Source organism: Nyctibius grandis, chromosome 4, assembly GCF_013368605.1.
Source record: "Nyctibius grandis isolate bNycGra1 chromosome 4, bNycGra1.pri, whole genome shotgun sequence".
In the NCBI taxonomy this organism is placed as follows: Eukaryota; Metazoa; Chordata; class Aves; order Nyctibiiformes; family Nyctibiidae; genus Nyctibius; species Nyctibius grandis.
In genome coordinates this window covers 81964543-81982261 of record NC_090661.1, presented here as the reverse complement: position 1 = coordinate 81982261, position 17719 = coordinate 81964543, and the positions used below count along the sequence as shown (strand labels likewise).

The 17719-nt window shown below is 41.8% G+C and overlaps 1 protein-coding gene across 3 annotated transcripts in view; it reads left to right on the top strand.

The window, feature by feature from the left end:
* The first annotated feature begins 950 nt into the window (after positions 1 to 950).
* The window catches only part of SEC24C (SEC24 homolog C, COPII coat complex component), a 39195-nt gene continuing 22426 nt past the window's right edge, over positions 951 to 17719 (top strand). For 2 of the 3 annotated variants that reach the window (XM_068398886.1, XM_068398885.1), the window contains exons 1-6: positions 951 to 1029; positions 8894 to 9096; positions 12100 to 12186; positions 14692 to 14833; positions 15803 to 15981; positions 17209 to 17658. In XM_068398886.1, the coding sequence (XP_068254987.1) occupies positions 8922 to 9096; positions 12100 to 12186; positions 14692 to 14833; positions 15803 to 15981; positions 17209 to 17658 (1033 nt within the window). In that variant the 5' untranslated portion in view covers positions 951 to 1029; positions 8894 to 8921. The remainder of the gene's footprint in view (positions 1030 to 8893; positions 9097 to 12099; positions 12187 to 14691; positions 14834 to 15802; positions 15982 to 17208; positions 17659 to 17719) is intronic. The other variant, XM_068398887.1, reaches the window with a different exon arrangement.

Sequence of the window (17719 nt, the reverse complement as noted above, 5' to 3'; positions counted from 1 at the left end):
TTTCGCTACAGGACTTAAAACGTAATTTTCTGTTAAGATCCTAAGGACAAACTTATCTCTTCCTTACTCTGCATGGGCTTATCTCTCAGTGACAAGCAAATCTCTTGCCAATGTGATACCCTTGTGCCGTAACATTCAAAGGACACAATTTTGCTGTGACACCATTGCTCAGCTGACCACTCCATTGCCAGTATTAGAACACCATTCATCCAGTGCCACTGCACGGTGCTGGTGGGCACACACCCACAAAATGTCACTAGGTAGCGAACAATTGCACCACCGTTGCATTTCGGTGCAAAACTGCCCCTGGGGGCTCCCGTGTCGTGGTCTCTTACAGGCCGCTGGCGGGACACACGGGCAAGAGCACCATGACCGGCGCGGGCCGAGGCCTGGGGGTGTCGGGCCGCGGCTGTGCAGCAGCCCAGCCGTGCCCACCGCTCACCCGCTCTTGCGGCGAAACGCTGGTTCTCGGACTGTACAAGCAACCGGAGAAAACGGCCCCCACCACAGCCGCAGCGGCCCCGCAAAAGCCCTCCCGCCCCACTCGGGCTGCCCTGGGCCCAAGGGAAGTGCACGGCACCCATCGGACAAGCGCGGCTCCAGCCTGGGGGCGACGGCCACTACAGGAGTGGCGGATGGTCGCCGGCCAACCCCGGGGCCAAGCCCACCGGCGCGTCGGGCCGGGTCGCCCCCGTCGCCACGGCCCAGCACTTCCAGACAACCGCCCAGCGGCGCCACGAAACGCGGGGCCTCCCGCCGCGAGTCGGCCCTGCGGACCGCCCCGGCGGCCGACGTGCACCCCCGGAGCGACGTCAGCGCCTGCGGGCGGAGGCGGTGCGCGCGCTCCCCTGCTGACGGCGCCTGCGCCGCATCCGGGCCCTGCCGGGTGGGGCGCGGCGGCGGCCGGGGGTTGGCGGGGAGTGCGGACGTGGCAGGCAGCGGGCGGGGGAGCGCTGCTTCCGGGGGAGCGGCGGGTCCGGGAACCGGAAGCGGGCCCGGCAGAAGCGCCGGGAGCGGCGGGCAGCGGCGGTGAGTGAGGCCGTGGAGCGGCTCCGGGGGGGCGCTAGGCCTGTCGGTGGCAATCGCACAGATGGCCGGTGCGGGCAGGCGGTTGGCACCGCGCCCGGCGGCTCGGCCGGGGCCCGAGCCCGAGGCGCCGCCGCTTCCTTCCCCACCAAGGAGTTGAGGCCTGGCGGCGCCTAGCCGGGTGACACGTCGGCCCGCCGTGCCTGCGCGCCACGCCCGGCCTCTGCAGGGGCCCAGGTTTTACCCGGTAACGTGTGCGGGAGGGAGCGCCCCTCACCGCCAGCGGCCCGGCCCGGCCCGGCCCAGCGGGTGCCGGCCTGCGGGGCCGGGACCGGTAGTCGGCAGGGCCTTCTCCTCCAGGGCATGGGCTGCCCCGAGGGGAGCTGTTGGCGTCCCGGTGTAGTGCGGCGAGTCCCGGGGGCTACGAGTCTGGTCGTCGCTCCTTCCCGGAGAGCGGAGCGCTTTTTTTTGGCCCGGGTGCGCTGTGAGGCAAATACCCCTCTGCAGCGTCCCTAATCTCTTGTAATCCGCGGATCCTTCCCCCAGTGATTGTGTTGTGCTGTTCAAGCTTTCATTCATTCGAGGCTTGTAAAGGACGGTCGTACTGTGCAGAGACCCGATGATGGAGTTTGGTTGGATTTGGCGGTAAAACTTAGCGATTGTCTGCCTGTGGCTTTGAGAAAGGAAGGAGGAAAGGGATGGGGATGGCATGACCAAAATACAAGTGTGGTCTTGAAAAAGTGGTTATGCGAGCTGGAGTCTTACTTTCCATGTAGATGGTGCTTTAAACATGTTTGGTTTGTATCACTGGAGTTCACTTTCACTTTTTCCGAGCAGTGCTCTTTGGAGTGGAATGAAGTTTAGCTTCATTTCTTTTTATTCTTGGGATGTACTTGAGTGTTTTTCAGTATGTGTGTATGGTGTCTTAGCTCTGAAATCTTTATCAGAGAGACTTCGCAAAACCGTCCAAACTGGGCCTCCTTGGTAAATGTCACACTGTAGTTGAAGTTCTGTTTAAATTTACTGGCAGATGGAAGTGGTTGCTGAAACATAGGTGAATTGCTTATACCCCTATCAGAAGTTAGGCACCAGAGTTAATATTTGTACTGTCGTGTTAAAATACAGATATTTCACTTCGGTACTCAGTGTTGATTTTTAGCCATTAATGTGATAGTTCCATAAAAATATTTCTAGATCCTTTTCTATTACAGGGTTCCTTAGTCAACTTTACCAAATGTTGGGGGGGGGATGTTAGAGAGAGAGAAATCGCCTTCTGAGGCATAACATGCAATGTCTTTTTGTTGTTGTTTACAAGCAGTGTGAAATCACACCAGTAGAATGGGAAGTGACTCATTGCTGATTTTGTCCTAAAGTCTTTACTGTTTATTAATATGAAGTTGTCCTGAGTAGGTTTAGGGAACTTTGGCTTTAATTTTTTTTTTTTTTTTTCTTTTTCCCCCCTTCTCTTAGAGTTAGGTGTTCTGGTTATGGGGTAGGTAGGAATATATGTTGCCTAAAACTCTAGAGCCTGTCTGTTTAGAGGAGACTTACCTTCAATCCTGTATGTACACTGTCTGTGGAAGCATAAGCATTTCTATCCATTTTTGTGTGGAAAAGGTTCTTGCTTCTAGAACTACCCTTTTCTGCTTGTAGCTGTCCACTCAGGATTCTTTACTGCTATAGACAGACTGTGAAGTGGACGTTGATACAAGGAATATTTCCTCTTAATATGCTGTGACATTCACTCCAGGTTCTAATTTCGTGGTCGAAAGCTGAGTTACAGCAGTGAACAGGTGTCTAAAGGATTGTTTCTTTAATGAGTCGTTTGATGTTTGTACCTCTTTGAATGTTTTCTCCTGCTACTGTAGGACTATATGTTCTTCCTGTAACACTTCCTATCAGAAGGAGGGTCAAAAATCCAAGAAAGAATTGATGGTTGGCTAAGGAAGGGCAAGGTACAAAGAGTGACTAAAAGCGATCAACAACAAGGTCTCAGCAGAAGAGAGAAGGTGAATTTTTCTTGTTCTGTAGGTTTGAAAAGCCTTATTAGCAATGAATTCTGAAGATAGAACTTGTTCTTATATGTTCAGCAAGATTCATTGTTAACATAGCACTAAAAGACAGTATAAACTGGGCAGTATGCGTTAGGAAAAGCTTATTCTGAGCTTTTTTGTTACTTGCAAGTGATAGGAATTGCGTAATGTGTATTTGTGTAGAGGAAGTCAGAGTACAGGAATTTTGGGTGAGAGATGGTGAGTGTTACAATGTATGTGAAGAAAATTTGTTTAGCATTATAACATGTTTTTTAGTCCTAGTCTATATATTCCTATTCATCCATTATTCCTTCTGGCCTCTTCTCTAAACTACTCTCGTAACTTTTCCTAATCAATTATACTTGTGCAAAGTTCACAGAAGAGAGTCAGATGACTTCACACGTTGTAACATGTATGTGGAGGTAGCTAAGGAAGAGAGAAATCTGTTACTGTGATTTTGTAAATGTCATATTTTCAATGACTTTTGCCTCTGGATGGTTGCTCTCCAGAAGCAATGCCTATAACTGAGCATATTCAAAATCTTTTCTTAGAGCTTAATTACAGAGATAGAGATTTAAATCAGTCCCACCAGGAGACTTAAGTCAACAAAGATTATAAAATGTTACTGAAGTAAAAATCTGGTGGTGGTGGTTGCAGGGGTTGGAAATAGTGGTAGGTTTAAGGTTAGCTCAGGACTAAGGTGTTTTTTGTATTCGGTTTTTAACCACTTTCACTCTGGTAACTTGTATGTTGTATTGGACGTCAGCCAAGATGATGAATCAGCCTAACAAAACAGGGTTTAATGTGCCCCTTCTTTAGAAGAACATAGAAGTGGTCACACCTTAGATGTGAACTGTGATTTTTATGTCCTGAAGCCTGAAAGACCTCTTTGAATCAGCACAGGAAAGACTGGGCTGCAAAAATTTGCTTCAGTACCTGTTGTGTCAAGAAGTTCTAGCAGCTAATCTATCCTTTCTTCTCCTGAAAGTGTCTTCAGTGGCTTCTGGACTCTCACTGATATTCCATTGTAAAGTTTTATTTTGAAAACTGTCTTACACCTCTTGTGAACTGTTAAAAGAGATGTTTCTGGCAGTGACTCAGAATGCATAGTTGAAGAAAATATTTCCTGTGGTGTGACAAGTTGAGAATCTGCCCAGGTGGAAAGACAGAGCACCACAAACCAAACTGGAGAGTTAGTTCCAGTGGTGCCATTTGGATTGATTTGGACAAATGTATGGGAGACATTTGTTATAATGGCCTGAGTGCTTCCAGATCAGTTGCCAGTCTCTGACTTCCAGGATATAAGCTTCTTTTCAAGATTTTCTGTAGAAGAACAAAATGTGAGTTTCTTGTGTCTGAAAACAACCAGGTGTTCCATGAGTGCTTGTAGAGGACCTATTCAAGCTGTTGGTGAAACGAGCAAGGACGTCTGCCTCTCAGAAGAGTGTTCTTAGCTCCAGAGTCTAGTTTTTTATAAGAATAGTGTAACTTTGCTACTTCTCCAGAAAGTTGCAGAACAGAAGCATTAAAAGCACTGTAGGTAATATTCTCAATTGGTCTCTGAGCATGCTGGTTGTCCCTGTCTGTCCCATCTTTTCGAAATGGTTTTGTTTTCTGTGTTCAGAAATTAAGTGGACATGTTTCCTTCAGTTTCAGCATAATATAGGAGCCCATGCTGTTGTCTTTTTTTAAGGATCAGTCTCCCCAGAAGTTGAAACAAACAAGCCTTTTATTTCTCTGGGACCAATAAAAAAGGCACTAGCATCTTTCTGAAGGAAAGTAATTTTGCTGTATGCATTTCCTTTAGAAAGTGATGAAGAACTGATGAGGTCAAGCTTTTCGGTTTCAAAAGGGAATTAACAGTGAATGCAGACCATAAAAATGATGAATATGCAGTTTTCAGTGATTTGGGAGATTTGCTGATTGAAACAAGCTCATATGAATCACTAGGGGTTTTTTTTTAAAAAAAAACAGCCATAAAAACTGCACTGTAGTCTGCTTTGTTTGGATACTAAGAAATCTGGAAACTAATGTAAAAGTTAGAAGATTATATTTTTTTTTCCCTTCCCAGTATTACTGTATATTTTTTCTCCCATCAGTTCATTGCTGATCAGCACTGGTTGTCTGTCTTGTATAATGGCTTTCCAGTATGAATTTTAGCTGTGTAACTATTTTGACCAAAACTTCCGTGGTCAACTGCCTTTATACAGAGGAACAGAAAACGGCGAAGAGTGACTGCTTCGTGCTTTGCAAGAAAATTGTTAGTTATAGTAATGACCACTTGTCGTCATAGTATTTTCCCAATAGCGTGAGTCCTGCTTATTTGAGCTTTGTGTATTGTAATTGCTGAGTAGTAATATGATGTTCAACAGCATGTTTTAATGTTATGTTTGGTTTAGTTTGGTAATGTGTTACTACACGCAAAGGAATATCCTCAGTATTTTTATCAAGAGAAACAGCCTGTTTTCTCCATTTTTCCCTGTCTTGTGTATGTATTTTATTCTGGGATTTTTTTTTTTTGCTTCATGTCATAAGACAGCATAAAATTCTCCCTTTCTCCATATCTCTTCAAGTGACCAGGTTCTAATTTACATATATATTTTTCAAGTGGAGACAAAGTGAATGCTGTTTGATACAAATGACTTGTACTGGAGGAGAAGGAAAATGGACTCATTCAGTGACAACTGTCTTCCACCTTCTCAGAGGTAGATACTCTTGGCCCTGCCCTCTGTGGTACTCTGCATCAGTGATGAGCAAGCGTACCACTAGCCTTACGTTTAGAGCAAGTCGAGCAACCGAAGTAATGAAGCAGCCTTGTCCCAGCTTCAACACCAGGCTTGTTCTTGAGTCTTCCTCCTCCTTTCCAGCTCCCTCCTTGACCCTCTGCCAGTATAGAGCAAGCATCATCTTGTGCTATGGTGGAGATTAGCCTGTGCTGGCTGCCACATGGGCTAGCTAAAGGTCTGAGGTATATCTACCTTTCTTTCAGTTAGGACACTGAGTTAGAACCGTCTCCTTTGTGTAGCTACTTTTTCCATAGAAAGTATAGGAAATTATCTCAGAACTCTTTTCCTCTGTAAGACTTGCATTAAATGAGCTCTTACCTCTTGGTTTCAGTATTACTGCAGAGAGAGCAACAAGCCAACATATATTACCTGCTAAAGCGGGAAATACCGATATTCACGTGAGGGAGGGTAGGAAAGGCTGAAAAAAGAATCGTTAAAAGATCATAAGGTAAGATCACTTACTGAGTATACACTCACAACAGTAAGTCAGAAGTGGTTTGCAAGGGACATGCTTGGTCATTTACCTACCATTACCTTTATACATCAGAAAAAGAGAAAAAAGCATGAAAGATTGATCTTATCCTGCCTTGTAGTAATTTCTTGTTCAAACATTAGACCTGTTCAGGGATTTCTGTAGGAGTAACTTGTGAAAAGTGTCTTAATGATTATAGTTCAGGAGGTATCCTGCAGGATGCTGCTACTTTGCCTGCAGCTTTTCCTGGAGGAAGGACCTGTATGTAGGAGCAGTGACTAGAAGCCGAGTTCCTCATGCATAATCCGATAAGCAATAGTCAGGGGCAGGAAGAAGAGAAAGCAGCCCTCCTTCCTTGGCAGAAAGCGCTGCCCAGATGTTCCAAGATGTGCAGGTAGAGCAGTCATCTTGCTGCATTCTCCCTTCCCTTTACCCCCACCTTTGCAGGAGGAACTCTCCTGCGTTACTGTTTGCACTGAACAAGAGGTGGTTGGGGGTAGGTCTGTGATTGCAATGTGGTACACTGGTTGCCTATCTGGGAATAAAGAGGTTAACCTTCAGGGGAACTTGGGAAGGGAGCAGTCCCAAAGTCCAGATTTCCTGGCCTCATGGCTGGTCAGGTTAGACTGTTCTACAGAACTCAGTCAAAGATGGTGTGGGGAGCCAGAGTCTTTAGAAATTACTCTTTTGCTGTCATGTTTGTCTTGTGTAATCATGCTTAAAAGCACTGCAGGCTGATTAAAAGTTCTGTTACACTGTTGTAAGCTGTTGTGAATGACATTATATGTTACTTTCAAGAGCAAATTAACTTTAAATATTTAAGATAAGTTCTTTTTCTAAACAAAAGCCCTATTATTACCTTTATACAGCTTGAAGAATAAAAAAATAAAACTTCATTTATTTCCTTTCAAATAAAGTTTAATTTCAGAGTAGGCATTAGCATTCTTAGTATTGACATTTGTCATGTTTACTAGCTATAGGAGGTTAAATGTAGTATATATGTATTATGCTAGCTTTCTTCTGTAAATAATTAGATCGCTCTGTTGTGATATATGTATTTTCCCTTTATTATGTATATGGGTCTGAAAGAATTTCTTGCTAGGTGGATGGTTCTTACAGAGCTGTAGTTATTTTAGTACCTTTGATGTACAGCTTGGCATCAGTTGTTGAAATAATTCTTTGACATCATATTTTTGGTAATGTGAAGAACCAACCTTAGCATTGGTTGGCATACTCTAATCAATGTATAGGCAAAACAGCTCCTGTGTTTGTTATCCGCTTGAGTTAAGCTGTAGATTCCTCATTGGGATTTGCCTCAACTGGCTGGTGGCTGTAGCAGCTGTATGTGTTAAGATTTACTCTGTATCTTTAATGCACAAGTTCATCATAGGGTTTGGAGCAAAATATGAGGGCAACATTAGTTATTTGCTTTACCTTAACTTTGCATTTTTATATAAACTGGAGTTTTTTAGTAAAAAATTAAATTGCTCTAAGCACACATTTCTTTACAGTGTTAGTGTAGATAGTCTTAGCTGAAGAGGGTTAACAGTGACATATGGAGCATCCAAAGGAGTACAGGGGATGCAAAATATCCTTGAGGAATAGACCACGAGGGGAATCTCCTGCCCATGAAGTCATCTCTTTGGCTCTCCACAACTTAAGGGCTCTGTGGCTTATCTGCCTGCTTGGTACCGTGATATTGTAAGAATTGCCTACTTGGTTTGGGGTCTCCCAATGCTGTTTCTGTTTTTATCGTTATAAAATTAGTCAATCTCTTTATACAGTTAGAAGAATTGGGAATCTGTCTGTTAAGCAAGATTTCTTGCATAACTTCACTAAGAAACATCTCTCCTGTCTCTGACGTTCTCTTTCAGGTCTTACACTTTTGTATAACTCCTTTAGTGACATCTTTGCCTGTGATGGTTTTCCATTTTGAACATGTTTCTTAGGTGAACGTGCTGCTTTTAGAATATCTTAGTTTTCTGAAATTTATGTACATAACAAGGACTTCAGATCATCTATTGTTTAAAAAAAAAAGCCAAAAACCCTGATATTGGACCTGTTCTGAATTCTATCAAACACTTCAAGAAGCAGCCTTTGTGGATGGTGAAGTGTGTGTTGCTTGCAGCAAGGAAACATGATCAAGTAGACTAACACTGAACTTCTTCAGTGTTATTGAAGTGTTAAGTTAAGGAATCTCTCATGTATGTCATGAAATCTGTTTTCTGTTGGTCTGACATTCTGTGACGTGGAAGTAGTTCATAAGGTGTCTCAGGAAGCTTGATAACCATCTGCTATGGAATGGCAAATTATGGTATTTTTTTTTCTAAGATGACCATCACAAGTCTAATCAGGATGAAGCAGTGAATAAATTGATTAGAAAACATAGTTTCTGAAAATATTGTTTTCTAACTAGCTCTTGTGAAGCACTTATCTTACTTGAAAAAAATACTGTGCAAGAGCAATGTTTTATCTTCCCTAGTATCTCAGGAGCTGTAATTTCTGTGAAAACAGTAGGGAAGTTGGCCAGTTTGGTTTTATGTCTGCTAAAAGCCATTTTTCCCCCGTTTTTGCAGGTGAGATTAGTTTGGGGATGTGAATACAATGAGTGTAAACCAGCAAGCTCACACAGGGCCTCCTTACGGGCAACCTCAGCCTGGATATCAGGGATACCAGCAACCTGCCTACGGAGGACAGCCATTGCCAGGGGTTCCTCAGTCGCAATATGGAGCTTATAATGGTCCGATGCCAGGATATCAACAGCCAGTCCCTCCACAAGGTACTTCTCAGTCAAAACTTAATGATTGATGACCTGTGAATTGTAGCGTGCATGAAAGTTTTTCTGTATGCTTCCTATTGTTAGTCTTTATTTTGTAGTAGCAATTATCTTTTCTTCTCTGTGTAGATTACGTGATGTTAGAAGTCATGTTCTTCCTGTACATTCTGAGGTTATTGTTCTGTCACTTGTCCATTTTAGTAGGGCTTACTCTTCTTTTAATAGCTTATAAAATTAAGATGTTGAGAAGCACAGCCTGCTTTTTTTCTGTATGTCCCTGCCCCCGTGGTACTAAAGCACCTGACTAGGACAGTCTTCCTGATGAGTTTATGTTGAGGGGCAGCAGTTAGGGACTGTAATAGATTTACAGTTGAGACTGCCTTACATTAGTATGTAGAAAGATCTGCACTCCATCCTGAAAGATTAAGACATATAACTCTAGGTAGAAAGCATATTTGGAGCTATATTCTCTAATGCCTTTAAAATCAGTAGAAAGTTTGTGGACACGTGACAAGCTAATGTGTTCCAGAATTTCCCTGGTTCTGCAGGATTGTATCACTTGTTTTTGTTTGGTTTAAAAAAAAAAGATACAAAGTAGTTCAACTTTTTTTTCCTGTTTTCAAAAGAAAGGCCAACTTAAAATTATTAAAGAACTTTAGGAACATTTGTTTCTGAGTACCTGAATTGTGTTGGGAGATTAATAGTGACTTTTACATCTGAAATATAGAGGAGAAAATACTGTTGCTTTGAGTAGTAGAAGTATTTCTACCTTTCAAATTCCTGTGGCTGAAATCAGTTCTGCTGAGATAAGCACAACATGAACTTGCACTCTGAAATGTTTGTTTAGATTTCAGATTGGTATTCTAAGGAAATAAGGAATATGCTAATCATGCTAATGGTCTCTATTATTCTTCCCTCCAAGTACATCTTGAATTTTTTGAAACTTCTTGAATTTTAAACCAAACTCAATGAGAAGGATAGAACAATCAAAGTGCCTATAGTTGTCTTGAAACTAACAGAAGTGGGAGACTGAAATTTGAGACCTGAATAATTACTCTGGGTTTTTTTGCCTGGAGTTAGCAGGGTAGTGGAGTAGAAGAAGAGTTAGTGTGGTGTGCCAAAGAATGGGTTATTCAGTTGCTCCATCTTCCTTTTCTTTCCATAATCCTCCTCTTTCCCTCCTTGCAATAAATCTCTTGCAACAGTACTTTTAATCTGTGAGTTTTGAACTAATTTCACAGTGGGTTTAAATTCCTATAAAAGTAATGAAAATCAGCACTGGGCAGAGGAAAGAAATCCTGCTTCCTAGGAAGACAGAGGCAGAGCTCAGCTGTTAAAGCGCTCTGTTTGGCTGCTCAATGTAGCCATTGACTGACTAGTGTTTCCTGTCCCATAGAAGGAATGTGGAAAAATTGGACTGACTTCAGTGAGGGAGAGAAGGAGGACAAAGATTACTACAGATTTGTTGGAAAAGTTTCATCAGTGCAGCTATTTATAGAAAACAGATTTTGTCTGTTAGCAGTGTGAAGAATGTTTAGGACGTTTGTGAAAAGAAACTGATGAGCATCTTCCATCAGATACGTCAAGAACTTTCAGACTTTACAAGTGTGAAAAGCATTTCTTTTTAAGGGAATGAACTTTTTTCCTTCTGAATTATTTCTGGGTTGCCTTTTTTAATTTTAGAACAACAGAAAAGTGGTTCATGACAGCTCAGTAAGGACATACCAAGAAAGCTTGATAACATGCATGTAAACTTGTGCAGACTAAAAATGCAGATTTGGTTTGTGCCAGTAATGATTGAAAGATAGTGTGACACTGAGGGCAACAAGGTGGTCTCATTTAGACAACAGAAGTGTATTACACTACTCTTAAGTAGTATCTCATGTACTTTATTGATATATCAGGCGAAGGCCACCTGTAGTTTGTGGAGACTTCTCTTCCATCTTTTCTTCTGAGACCATCCTTCCTAGACTTAGCAGACTGTATAAAGGAATTCTTGGTTGTAAAGTTTTGCATTTTGGACCCGTTACTGTAAATCCAGGATTCCTATCTTTACAAGGAAGGAATTAAAATTCAGAGCACTAGCACAACAGCCAGAAGTTGACCTGTGAGTAGCTGCTGAATATGGCATCCAGGTGGAAGAGTGGCAAACAAACAATGCATTGCCACAGAGAGCAGGCAGGTGATAGTGAATATAGTGACAGTTATCCTTTCTACCCCTGTCTCCAACACATTACGATTATTACAGGTCTTTGTAGCAAGACTTATTGTAGCTGCATAATGTAGAGGAGAGAGATTTAATTTCAGAGACACTAGAGTGACAGGAGTTTAGTGAACACTGAGGGGTAAAAGGAAAACTGCCAATGTTATTCTGTGATCTCAAAGTAGTTGTCCTAGGGATTTATTTTAAAAATAACAATAAAATTGCATGGAGGAGTGCATGGAGAAGTGTTAGGAGCAGGTGCAATCCTCAGTCAGGGAGTCTTTCACATCTGATTTATGTGACAAACCCTAGCTCTAACTAATGGAAACATGGGAGTGCTGTGCCAGTGATGCCAGTCTTGTTTGGGACCAGAAGTGGAGTACTGTGCCACTAGCTGAAAATAGCTGCTTCTTGCTATGAGAATGTTGAAGAACCAGGACAATTTTGCACCAGTTTTTCAGTCAGTCTATTGATTTCCTCTTGATGAGATCATGCGGTTGAAAGTGCAAACACAATTATCTGAATACCAGTAATAATTAGGCTGCTGCTGGAATGTTTTACATAGACTCAGTTTATGATACTATTAACACTTATATTAACATTAATATATGAACTATGTTGGTAATATGTTATGTGTGGTAGAACAGTGAGAGGGAATATAGCTTAAGGAAAAATGTGGTAAATGTGACATGGATTTTATGTATATGATATTTTCTGCACTGCAGACTGTCCTCAGCATTGGAAACACTGTCTCTTGGTGCTTTCTCTCAGGCTTGATTTACTGGTGTGTTCTGTCTTTCCAGGTTACTTTCCTTCCTTGGGGTTCCCTTCGAAGGGCTCTCCTGTATCTCTCAACTCTGACACTTCTTCTCTTGCACCTAATTTCATAGGTAAATGGTGTCCTTTCTGTGGGAGTGTTTGTGCTGTGCTGCTTTTGCTGTGCCAAGTTCTCATTTAATATGGATATTTATCTCAAATGTGTGGGTACCTGATTATTCAGGCAGAGGTGGGTGGGACACTTCCCAATCTATTTGTAGGCAGCACTCCAGAAACATAAATAGGATATGAAGAAATAATCTTAGTAGAAATCCCTTATGTCTGCAGATTCATAGATAAAACCTGACTTGTGACTGATGTTTACTGAAGACTGATTTCAAAACCTGAATTGGCCCATTCAGGTTCTGTCAGGGAGAATCCTTAGTTTAATGTAGTCTCCCACTTGAGAGAGAACTAAAACGTGAGGTTTGAAATTATGGCATTGCAATGAAGAAATGAAAAATCTCCCCCAAGCACCAGGAGGTTGTTATTGGAAGTCATGAGTTTTTTGTAACTTGTGCTTTCATTTAAGGGAAAAAATAAGTTTTTAGCTTCCTTAGCTATAGCATAGAAACCAAATATATGTTAAGAATAATTATAATTAAAAAAGCTGTGGCTTGAAGAAGGAAATACTTTTGCAAAGCCGGCAATCAAGTTGTAAGAATTAGAAACACTGCAAGAAATCATACTGTATTTTTCCTTCTTTCCAACTAGTGGTATTTTGTTTCTGGTGGTGTCAATTTGTTTAGAAGAGCAGGGAGTCAGAACTGGGCCAAAACCATGTAGTCTCAGGGCTTTGAGTAAAATCACAGGCATTTCCCATTTTGCTGTAATCTACCTCCATTTTGAGGTGTGTGATGAGTAAGAGCGATACCCCAAAGATGTTGAAGGGGGCCTTCAGGATTCCTCAAAAGTCATGAATCTTAAGCTAATAAACCACTAGATATTCATACCTGTTCAAGTGAATTTTTTTCAATGGCTATTTGAGCATTCTGTGGTAATGGTTACAGAAGTGTATTTGTGACAAGAACTAGAAAAAGACTTCAGAAGCTTCTTCTGAAGTAAGCATGTATTTGTCAAATTGTATGCCTTTAAAGTTGAGGGGGAAAAAAGTTAAGTTAATGCAAAAAAAAAAAAAAAAAAAAGTGTAGGATCCCTCTAGGAACTGGATTAAATATGCTTTCAAAGACAAAAGATACCAATGCCAAACAGTTTACATGTACTGTCAAAGGAAAGAGATTCCAAAATAGATCAATGTATATCAAATTAACTGAAAAGGTATCACAAAAGACATTCAGAAATAGAAATACCACACCACATGCAAATAGTCAGAGATCAGGAAATGGTTAGCCAGTGGAACAGTAAGATGAAGGTGCTGTAACTAGTTTAGAAAAGGCAAGATTTAATGAGATGAAGGTATATAAAAATAATAAATGTCTCTGGAAATAATTAAGTCCTGAGTCTCAAAATGAAGAACAGGAGGAGGATTAGTAATAAAGAAAAAAGCCCAAGAAATTACTGGTTATTCATACAAGGTCTAGTTAATTCCTTCCTTGAATTTACATCCACAAGCTTACTAAGAATTACATGTAGCAGATAAAAATATATATGAGATGATCATGCTTTGGTGTATAAATTACACTGTAGAACTGAGAAATGGCTTCTCTTATTTCCTCTTTCGTAATGATGCCTCACAAGAAGGCGTAACAGCATGTATGTGCTGCCCTGGTCTCATGGGGCAGTTTGCTCTATTTAGTTGTCTGTATTCAATGATACCCCATACATGAAATATGTTCCCTTGTGGTTAGCAGGTGTGTTATATGGTTCTAATTATCAGCATTTTTCATGTAATATTAAAATAGAAGTTTATATTCTCTTTTTTTTGGAAGTAGACATTTCAGTTGATTTGCTGGTATTGTATCCAGCTTTGTGTGGTCTGTGGAAAGTGTGAAGACTTGTTTCTGAGGCAAATATGTTTGGGCTGTGACTGAACCAGCTCAGTCTGAAAGATGAGAAAGTATTCGTGTTAGCCTCCAACCTTGAGAGGCTGGGAAGAAGAGTCTGTGGTGGCCCCCATTATGTTATATATAAAAGCAGTTAGTTGGATGTAATTTTTGAAAACTGAATCTACTCACATAACCTGCTTAACTTTCAAGTAGGGAAAACTGACCTGTAATGAATGTTAGGTTCTATGTGAATGGTCTCCTTGGTCTGGATAAAAATAATTAGACTTGGAGGGGGAAGAATTTCATACTTTCCTGATAAGATAATGTTTTTTTCTTCATCAAAAGATGAAACTGTCTTTTGAAGACCCTTCACAGTACATATTTTTACTTGGTCTGTGTGGAGATGGTGACTAGTCACACTAGCTAAAAATATGCGTGCTTTCAGTTTTGCTACTTGTAATATAGTTGTATAAATTATTTGTTGCTTGTGGAGTATTGATACATCAATTTGGCCACTGCTAACTGTTTCTGCACTTTTTTTTATTTCTGGATTTTTCGTGGTAGTTGGTTCAAGCCCTTGTTTCTGTGAGTAATTTGTGATTTCCCACCCCCCTGCCCTGCCAATGTCTGTAGGTTCATTAAGAGCCCCTCCAACATCTGGAGCTCCCCCTCCAGCCTCTGGAGCATCTCTTCCTTCTGGCCACCTGGCATACAGTCAGTTTGGACATGGAGATGTGCAGAATGGGATTCCAGCCTCAGCAGCACCAATGCAGAGGTACATACAAAAAGAGCAAATCATAACAAAGACCTGCCTTGGTAGACCTATGCTAGGTCTAGACGTTTTAGGATCTAAAATAAACTAAATACTTTGTTTTTCCTGTGGTGGACATTGACTTACTTTATTACTTCCTTATAGTTTTGGAACAACATTTTGCCATAGGGGTATTTGTTAGATGGTAAGAATCTCTGGAGATGAAAAACTTGCAGAAGGATATGAGCAGATGTCAGTGACTGATTAAAACCACTTCTCCTCCAAAGACTTTCTTTGTGGTAGTCATTTTCCCATAAGGAATTTTCTGATTCCCACAATCTGTCTTGTTTTGAAACAATTGCATCCACACAGCCGTAGTATTTGATTCCGTGGCAGTGTGAATTGATCTCTGTCTGGACCATGGTCTGCCATTACTGAGTAATTCCTTAGTATCGGTTCTGGGTCCTTTTCTGTCCATTATGGATCCCTGAGTTATCTTCATCTAAAGCTCTTGGGCATCTTCTCCAGAAAGATACTGCCATTACCTCTGTGGTGAAAGTGGCAACAGCCCTCACTGCTTCCTTCTGATTTCTGGTTATGGGGGAAGGTGGTTGGTTTTTGTTTCCTTCTGGTTAAGCTGAGCACTGTCAGCTGGAGAGTCCAAATCCTCTGAGCAACAGAGCATTCTTACATAGCTGTGCAGGCCTCATTGTTGCTCACCCTGTAGACTCTGTTGCAGTATTTCTGATTTGTTGCGATAACTAAAATGGAATTAACAAAAAAATGCTATAAACATAGAATTTCTATTTTAAGAACTAGTAGGTATTTTTGATGAAAGACATTCAGATCCATGCAGGTTATGTAATTATTTTTCCAAAACTGAGCTACAGTGCTTCATGTAAATAATTGAGACCCAGCTAGTGTTTATGTAGTAGAAATTGTAACTGCTTGCATAATGGAGAACCCAGTGAAGTTTCTCATCTTCCTTCTCAGGCCACCTGCTTCTCAGCCATTTCTGCCAGGCTCAGCACCCACGCCTGCCAGCCAGACATCTACGTTCCAGCAATATGGTCCCCCTGCAGCCGGTGTACAGCAGCTCAGCAATCATGTGGCAGGGATGACAATTGGCAGTACTACAGCCTCTGCTCCTCCCCCAGCTGGACTGGGCTATGGTGAGGTTTCCTGGCTACAGAAATATGCTATTGCTTTTCATTTATGCTAGTAATTTCATAAAAGATTGGCACTTCTTAATGGTTCTTTACCATAGGGTGATGGGAATTCTCTGGGTGTTGACATCTGCAATACTAAACAGCGGTTTCCTTGACTGAAAAGGTCATCATTGGGGAAAACAGAACTCAGACTATTGTAGGGGATAGTGCAGGGAAGTACTGCAGGACGTAAGTAACAAAAGAGAGTAACAGTACTTTCTCCTCAACTAGGTGAATCTTGGTGTGAAACACAAAAACAGTCTATCCCTAAGTAAGCTGTTGGAGAGTCTACATGCCTTGCCACTGTGCAGCAGCCTGGTCAAAAAAAAAAGAAGGAAAAAGGGGCTGAGTAAATCACAAAGGGCTGAAATTACTCTGAATGATTCTGTGAAGTGTTTTGCTGGAAGTTGAGAAGAAACTTACAAAAACAGTATAAAATTAATTTAGATATTTTGTTCTGTTGTCTTAGATCTACAGTCTCAATGTTGTAGATTACAGGACTTTTTTTTTAATTGAAGACTAGAGATTTGTCTTTAGTATGCGTTAGCTGGTCTGACTACCTTTGATTTTTTTTTTTTTTTAATTGTTTTGGTAAAGTACTTTTTGACAAGCACCTCTCATACTCTAACACAGACTTTATAGGAAAATCAGGAGTAGGGGATGCAGATTTCTCCAGCCTTTCGGCAATGTGTTTGTCTAAAATTATCCTCAGAAATAGTACACGGATAAATACAGAAGATGCTAGTTCTGTGCTATTAAAACCTTGAAGCTCAAAACCATTCTTGAACTACAGGCTCCAACTTAATGTGTGGTTTAAGATTCAAACTTAGTTCAAGAAATCTGTAGACAGACTTGTGATGGTTCTTGTTTTGTGTATTCTTGGCTTTGCCCTTTTTTTCTGGCCCTGAATCCTGAAATGTATTCTGATTATGTAAAATAAGAAGCTCTATCTTTGAGAGAGAGGACAATGAAGGAACTATCAAGTTTCAGATCCCTTGGAGGAGTTTCAGCTCTATGATCAATTTAGGAGGGTGTTCGCTTAAAGTTTGTCTCTGTTAGTACGGGCAAGTCCATCTGAAGATGAGAAAGTGGTAAACTTATTTAGGTGATCTAGAGCAAATGGGCTTTGCTTGCATCTTAATTGTCTTGAGGTTAGAAGAAAATTATGTTGTCTTCTGTTTTTCTTATTAGGTCCCCCAACATCGGTTCCCCCAGTCTCAGGAAGCTTTAGTGCAACAGGATCTGGTCTCTACACACCTTACACTGCGAGCCAAGGACCCCCACCTACCAGTGTGTCTCAGGGTCTTCCTTTGGCACAGCCTCCGTTTCCTAGTCAACCAATATCAACTCAGCGCCTACCTACTCAAGTCCCTGGTTTTGCCCCCCCTCCTTCTTCTACAGGGATTGGACCTTCCTCTTACCCTCCTACCACAGGTGCCCCACGGCCACCTTCCATGCCAGGCCCACCACTGCCTGGGCAGACAGTTGCTGGACCACCAACATCGCAGCCTAATCATGTATCCTCACCACCACCTCCATCAACTATGACAGGGCCACACCCTGGGCCTCCCATGAGTGGCCTCCATGGACCACCTCCTCCCACTCATCCTCCTCAGCCAGGATACCAAATGCAGCAGAACGGTAAGTATTCCTAGTATAGAAATGATAAGTTACGTGGGTTCTCGGTGTGCTGCAAACCAAG